Source organism: Primulina huaijiensis, chromosome 2, assembly GCF_012295235.1.
Source record: "Primulina huaijiensis isolate GDHJ02 chromosome 2, ASM1229523v2, whole genome shotgun sequence".
In the NCBI taxonomy this organism is placed as follows: Eukaryota; Viridiplantae; Streptophyta; class Magnoliopsida; order Lamiales; family Gesneriaceae; genus Primulina; species Primulina huaijiensis.
The window spans coordinates 19,862,649-19,871,167 of NC_133307.1; the positions used below are offsets into that span (position 1 = coordinate 19,862,649).

Consider the following 8,519-nt stretch of genomic DNA (forward strand, 5'->3'; position numbering starts at 1 on the left):
CTTGGGAATGATCCATTAGAAGACTTTGATTTATACATCTTGTACAAACTCATTTCAACGTAGGACTTATCTCTTGTCTAATTGAAACTCCTAGCACACTCTCAATTGTAGGTCGAGACCTCACAATCCGTATAACGTTTAACATCTCTTATGCCAATACTACAAACACAATCCTTAATGTCTTTGTTTAGGCGTAAAAAATAATTGAAAACCTTATTTTAGTTAAATGAAAAAGGATGTATGGAGATGAGAATGTATTGAAGAGCTTGATTAAGGTGATTTCAACCATGCATATGAGTAGATTTAAAGATGTGAAGTATTTCACTCGTAAAGTTGCTGGAAAGAAGATTAAGTGATAGATGTATAAAAGAAGGTTGGATAATACAAGGGAAGAAGGTGAGAAAACTCACTATAGCAGTTGAGAGAGTATCTCATACATTGTTTTAATTTGGTAAAGTTCCATTAAAATTCTAATAGGCTGCCTCCACACCACAGATTATTCAAGTTCATTCTGTCATTATCTGTTGCTTTCGTCTGCATCTTGCTGCTAGCTACTAGCTACTAGCTACTAGCTACATGCCCCACCACTTAGTATCGTTTGTTTGCTTACTACAGATCTCCCACCTTGGGGCACAGATTACCGACTACAAAAGGAGCAAGACCCTCGTACTGTGTTTTGCGGTGAATCTCCGACTACAATGCATCGACTCCTATATGTTTCGACAGAACACCCAACCTTGCCACCTGATGACCCCATAAGAGTCGGTAAACAAATCTAAATGCAATGTTAGCATATAGAACCTCAATGTCGTCTAGGGTTATAAGGACTAATGGTGTACAACCATAAACTAGAACGTTTCCACTCGATAAGTGAGAACCACTTGGAAAGTCTTTTGTGGAGGGATATGGGAAAGTAGGACTTCAAATTACCGATCAATATCACTATACTCGTTTGGCTAGCAAAATCATGGACTTGAAATCCCTCGACTATATTTTAGCTTTACTTTTTACCGAAGCAAGGAATTTAAAATCCTTGATTAATGGAGTAAACTGGAGTTCATTCCTCCGAAATCATTACTTGAATCCACACATCTAACCCAAACTCGATCTATGTTTATTTCATCGTCCAAACTAGTGTATCTTGCAAATCCAATCATGTTCATTTAAATCATAAAAAATAGATGATACCATTCACTTAGATTAGGTTGCTCTTGAATGGAATCAAGCCAAGTATTGTAAATCAAAATGTAAAAAATTAAGACAAAGTAGGAAAGAGGCTCTTTACTGCCAAGGTGCGCACTTGACTAAAAAGACCGAGCCTTGGTTTGCGCCTAGGTGAGATGTCCGAGAGCATCGTTGCATCTTGAATCTTGCCCTGTCTAGTCGCATTGGTCAATCTTCTTCATGCCTTGGGCCGTCTAGTCGTGTTTCGTGGGCATTTATCGATATTGCCGTAAACAACTTTTGAAAGATTCAATTATCAAAGACAAGAATGGACAAAAAGTTCAACTTATCGTCTGCAAGACAGTTTAAAGCGTCAAAGCTGATCAATTCCTTTTGGCTGATATTACTACTAGTAAAGAAAACAAAAACTTTAAAAACCAAACCAACCAAATCATATTAACCACTGTAGACATATAAGCTGTCTTAAGATCAGTATAGCAACAAAACACTTTCATTTTCCACAAACTACTCACTCTCAAGTACTAGCAATTCGGTCCATAATATTCGCTACTGCATCCTTTGACTCCTTAAGCAGTTTGATGCTATTCTTCAGCTTCATACGTGTATTTGCCACAGATGGTGACTCGTCCAACATCCGTTCCAATCCATTTCCTTCAGGTCCCATCAACCCGTGAATGATCTCTCTTTCCATATCTTTGTTCAGAAAATTTTGTATGCCAAACAATAAATGTAGGGCCATACAATCCACCAGTCTCCGAAGGACAATCCTCCAGTATGCAGTCATCCTCATTTTCAAGTCAAAGGCTTCTTCAACGACGCCCACTTTGCTCTGCAGGTGAGCAAAATCTACTTCCCCAAAACCAACAATATTCACCTTTGACATATGCGAACGACCTTTGACTGCTTCCATTAGCGTCCCTCGGTAAAACATTAGTTGATTCCATGTAGTGATGTATTCAGGATTACAAGTATAGTCGGTCAGTTTCTCCATCTCTACAATATCCGTTACCCAGTCGATGGATTGTTGCTTCTTCTTTCCAACGAGAGTTTGAGCTGCTCTTCTTGTGGAAGGCAAAATTTGTGGGTAGTTATCACATTGATGAGTTAAGACTCTGACAACTACACTTTCTATATAATTCCATACCTTATCAACAAATCCAAAGGGCGTCAAATAAATTCCTTTTATCTTTCTTTGAAGCAGTGCTTGGAACGCAGCTCTCGGGAGGAAATTTGGCAGCGCAATTCCTTTTGTTTCCTCCAAAACCTTTATCTCATCGAGCAAAAACCTCCCTTTAGGATCCGTTTCAGGACCGTTAGCCTGCAGTTCTGCTGAGTACTGGTCCAGCATTTCAGCAATTCTTGAGGTACAATGCATCTCCATCACATCAGGATACTCCTCGAACACCCCTCTGAGCAGAATCTTTCGTAGGGATTCTTTTGCACAGCCAAGCATGTGCATGAAGACTGTTGTAGCTTCAGCAACAGAGCTCAAACTTTTCGGCAACTTATTCATTTCATTTATGTTTGTGGATAGCTTATCATTGATCTTCCTAACAATGTCCGGCAAGCATTTACCAACGACTGAAGCCTGAATTCGAACCAGTTTTTGCGCCAAGACAGGTATCCCGACCATGGACTTGCTTATACCGGAGAGAAGGTGATGATTCTTAAAAAGCCTAGCTTCTTCATCTCGCGCTTCCTCGTAAGACTCGTCCCCAATACGATTCCTCACGCAGACATAGCCAAGGCCTATGTTCACGTCATTGGCAGTAACCTTCTCCAGCAGGCCTTCCGGGTTTTTGTCGGCTTTTGTGACAACAGCGAGAGTCCTCTCCCCATTCTTGTCCACTTTTTGAGACAACTGGATGGACTCACAAGTGGTGAAATCCACACTCGCAGACAACACGTTCAAGATAACGCTCTCCTCTGGTGTAATGAACTCCATGATTATCTTTGAAATCTGCTCGTAGATGTCTTCGGGCTGCCCGTGAACAGCCACAGGAGTTATCCCAGGCAAGTCAACCATCGTAAGATCCGGAACCCCATTCTTCTTGACGATCAATGTCAAGGGAGTGTTAGAAATCCCCTTCCCTTTCCCCGCAATCTCATCCGTGGCAGCAGTTATATCGTCGGATATGCGTTCTTCATCAGTGTTAATGACTTTTCCATCGAACTCCAAGCGAAACTCCGGTCGAGGATGGGAATAATTTTCCAGCCTCATTATAAGCGGAACCCTCGTGCAAATTCCTTGCCCCCTCGGGAGGCTGATTCTGGCAAGGGACTCCAAAACACTGGACTTGCCAGAAGACTGGTCCCCAACCACCACGATAGTAGGCAGTTGAATGCCTTCTTGCATGATGTTTAGGTTGCGCAGCTTATCAACAACATCGAGAAGCGGGCGGATACGATCATTATAACAAGAAACTAAAGGGCCTCCGGTGATGGTAAGCCCAGTCATCCTTTGCACAGTATCATTTGCTGAAGATGAAATCTTTGAACAAACAGACTTCACTTGGAGAGTAGACATGATTGTTAACGACAACTAGATGAGAAGAATGCGATTAAAGAGAGAGGCTTCACTTAATGGAGAAAACCCAAACACTCGTGAAATGGGATGGCGACGAGCTCACGAAATAATGAGAGAGTTTCCTAATATAGGATTCGGTTTCGGTTTTTTACAGAAGAAACACCGAAAGATCGAAAAATTTAAAATTCTTTACTTTTTGCTATATCGCACCACAAACATATGCTCTAAAAAACAAAAGTTAAAATAAATGAATAAATAATGTTTTTCTAAAACTTCAAATGAGAAATCAAACGAGGCCTTGATATCTATACCATTTTGTTAATTACCTTTTGAAGTTTTTTTAAACCGAGAGAATTATTTTTTGGTGATAAACATAAATTTAGTTCACAAATGAAAACATGATATTCCTTTCCTCTCTGTGTATCTAATTATGACTACTTCCTAAAAATGATGCGTATTGTTCAAACTACTAATTCACACCGGGACATAATAAATGTATATACATAAAAACATTAATTAAATCTTATATTTTGTAAAAACGCAACAACATATCATACATTAAAAAATTTCTCTAATACTTGTTTTTCAAATTAAAATTTTGTTCAGTCGTATTTTAAAGCAAATTTACCCGATTAATATTTGAATAATGCTAAAATTACAATCAATATATCGTTATAACGATATTTACAATTATTATATCGACAGATTTTATTGTTACATCGCGAGATTTTGTATTCAATGCATAATGAGATTTTGACAAATTAAATTTTTTATATTATATAAATTGATATACAAATATAAATGTACATATAACGTTACTTTTAACATTTTGCTGGTAAGGACGAATGTGGGAAATGACGGCCGGCTGAAACAAATTTGTGAAATTCAGAGTATTTAATAAAAAAATTAAATTAAAAAGTTGAAAGGGTGGGGCCGGGTAGCGTCTGCAGCAAAGTCGCAAAGATCTGAAAGAATCTGCGGTACACTGTGCCGCTGTTGCTTCCCATCATCAAAGTGGTGAGGACTCGCATTGCGTGTTTCACTCTACAAAATATCTGTGTCTCTGATATGCGTATTCCTGACATCGCCAATTCTAAAAGTAATTCTGAATTTAATGTTACTTCACATCCACCAATCCTGTGGCAATTATTATTATTATTATTTTTATTTTTTTATCGAACAAGAAAACGTTTGACTAGGTTGCATTTCCTTTTATTGATTTCTATAATTATATAGTTCTTTCATAAAATGTGACAATATTTCTATAATTATCTAGTTCTTTCATAAAATGTGACAAATAAAGTCGTGAGGTAATTACATTGTCAAGGCTTTGCTGGTGGAGGGGGATATTGTTGTAAGAGATTGTAACTGAAACAACATTATTAAAATATAAAAGTGTCAAACAAACTTTTAAAATTTTTGGGTTGTATCATTTGATTCTAAAATGCATATATATCAATTATTTACTAAAAGTTGTATTGTTAATGAATGCACAATTAATGGAAAGACACATTCATTAATGGAAACACACATTGATTCATGAAATTACACAACTCTCCGTTACAATTCTGTTAATCTATAAATATATGTTCTGCAATACAATATGATTGATACATTATTGTATTGAAAGATTTGTTGTATCTTGGGATTAATTTGTTGTCAAAACTCATTAGTAAATTTTGAGAAGTGAGAGCAAATAAAATCTTAAAAGAAATTATTCCTAATACGTCTCAAACATGACTTTTTCCCTACACTACTTTATTCTCGATTGTGTATTGTTTTCTCTATATTCATCAACAGCTATCACCGAGCAACTGGCGGATTCTCACTTCAGAAGTGCACCTTTTAAGCAAGATTCTCAGTGCTGTTGGATCTCAGTTTTCTACGCGCTCAAACGCAGCGGAAGTTTTAAAATTTTTTATTTTATTTTGACAATCAAAATATATTTGATTTAGACGCTCGTATGATTTTACGATTAAACAAACATTGAGAGTAAGAAAATTTTACCTTTAATAAAATTTTCACTTGGCTCCAACTACACCGGTATTAGCGGACGTAACTCTTGTTGTAAATTCCTACGAACGTTCTTCGATCTTCGAATCAGGTCCACGACCAGATTATTTGTTCCTCTTCTAATTTGCACTAGAAAATTAGAAGATGTTTTGCGAAGAGATATAACACTAAAAACCGGCAAAACTCTCGAACTTGGAGTGACCAAATTTTTCTTGTTTTGAAAAGGGATTTTCGAGAGCACCATTTGAATTGGGAATTGCCGAAAAGTGAATTCCTCATCTTTTTCTTTTGGATGCAATTCCCGTAAATAAGGCTCAAATCCTTATTTTTATTTCTAATCATTACTTGACTAAATTAATCAAATTCATTAAGTCATTTAATGATTCCAAAATATTTGCATGCCAAATCACCGAAAACTTTTGGGAAGAGAAAAAAAAATCAATTCTTGTTTCTCAAACCTTCGGTCATGCCATTTATCAATTAACCAAAATAATATATTTTATTATTTTAATTAATTGTAATTTCTTTAATTAATCACATTAATTAAGTTAATGGATTTCAACATATATTTGATTCTCGAAAATATCACACCACTAATCATGCAATATTCTTTTCTTTGTGTGCAAATTTTAAAATTATGGTATCATGAATATTTCCATATTACGTAAATCAATACCATATTTTATAACAACTTAATGGGCTATATTTTAACTCAATTAAAATATAATTAATTATTAAAGCCCATTTGAACTTTAATAAACTATCATGATGGGCTTATACTCTTACAAGCCTATGATTCATGCTCCCATTACATTAATCTCATCATAATCCCGATCGGTGATCAAATATCATCGATGTGACAATTTCAACTTATTTGTTATTATTATGCACACTTTAATATCGAGATCACCAATGTCTAAATAAGGCAGGTGCACTCCCTTTTACTGTTTTAGCAGTCATGCTCTCAAAATTTCTAAAAGCTTATCGATTGATCATATCAAACTTATTTCTTATAAATTCAAATCATTGAATATATTATCTCAACGATTTCTATAAATTCAACTCCTTGAATTTATTATCTCAACGGAAACAAGTAAACCAGTGCTTGTGTGACCCTCAATGGTTCAGGGATACAGCCAGCCGTGGGTTCACAACTCTTTGTGATTCAGGACAATTTCTTTTATTCGGACTTACCCTAGTTAGCCCCATTCTTTTCATCAGCACCTTGATCAAGAATGTCAGAACTCATTTCTGATTGCACCCATCGGATCATGGTAAGAGCGTCTAGTAGCATCGCCCCATGATCCCCTAGGTATCACTGATAGTGCCTGCAAGAACCAGTCGATTATGATTAGCGTACAGTACGGTCCCTTCATCTCATATATCCCGATCGAATCTGCAACCATTGGTTCATCGAGGGTTGCATATCAATTCGATAACTATGTGACACATATAATAGTGGCATCGCATGTACTATTGGAGAACTCTTTCTCCAACGTACATTTCATACTCTGGCCAGAGATTCCACGCACTATTATTTCATCAGATCACATAGGATATCAACACCCGTAGGTGAGCGGTGAATCCCCGACTACAATGCACTGTGTCCCGGGTCATAAGGACTAATGGTGTACAATCATAACCACGGACTTATCCTCTCGATGAATGATAACCACTTGGAAAGTTCGAGGGATAGTTGTTCGATATAATCATCATATGACTACCCATCTGCATGTTTAGACATCTCTATGCCCTTACCAAGAAATGCAGTACACAACATCACAGATGCTAGTCTCGAGCTCAAGCGACCTTTATCCCTGTTTTAGGCGGCTGAATCGACTAGGAACGAATTTAGAATATGCAGTGTTTGCAAATGAGTTTCAACATCGAATTACAATTCATTTGCTTTAAAGCATAATCAAGGACTTTATCTATGCTGCTTGCATGGGTATACAGATAAAGTATAACGAAACCATTAAAAGGTAAATTATATTAAAATAAAGATTGTTTATTAAACTTGAGTCAATAAATTTCCCAGCCAACAGTTGGCTTACAAGGCATCTACTCTAACAATCTCCCACTTGCCCTAGAGCCAACTACCCATAAACTTTAATCCTATTGCTTCGTGATGCTTTTCAAACATTGGTCCTGGCAAGGGCTTTGTAAGTGGATCAGCAACATTATCTGCAGAGAGGACTCTTTCAACTGATATATCTCCTCTTCCCACAATCTCCCGGATGATGTGGAACTTCCTCAGTATATGTTTGGATCTTTGATGAGACCTTGGTTCCTTTGCTTGCGCAACGGTACCAGTGTTGTCACAGTACACCGGGAATGGATCAACTCTATTAGGAATAATGTCCAACTCTTGGACAAAATTTCTCATCCAAACTACCTCTTTGGCTGCATCAGATGCAGCAATGTGCTCAGCTTCAGTGGTGGAATCCGCAACGGTGTCTTGCTTGGAACTTTTCCAAGAGACAGCCGCACCATTAAGCATGATACAAAGCCAGAGGTCGATTTCGAATCATCTACGTCACATTAGAAGCTAGAATCAGTGTAGCCTTCCAATTTCAATTCTCCGCCCCATAGACCATGAACAAGTTCTTAGTCCTTCTCAAGTACTTAAGAATATCTTTCACGGCCTTCCAATGCATTGGACCAGGGTTCGCCTGATATCTGCTTGTAACACTCAGAGCGTAAGCAACATCAGGACGTGTCGATATCATACCATACATGATACTACCAATGGCTGACGCATATAGAATACGTGTCATCATCTCTATCTCTTCAT

At 37.3% G+C, this 8,519-nt stretch overlaps 1 protein-coding gene across 1 annotated transcript; it reads right to left on the reverse strand.

Moving 5' to 3' along the window:
* Positions 1-1,608: 1,608 nt before the first annotated feature.
* Positions 1,609-3,793, reverse strand: LOC140968143 (dynamin-related protein 4C-like). Its single transcript, XM_073429008.1, has one exon. It carries the CDS (start codon positions 3,710-3,712, stop codon positions 1,700-1,702), a length of 2,013 nt encoding a protein of 670 aa, XP_073285109.1. The 5' UTR covers positions 3,713-3,793; the 3' UTR covers positions 1,609-1,699.
* Between the last annotated feature and the right edge of the window lie 4,726 nt (positions 3,794-8,519).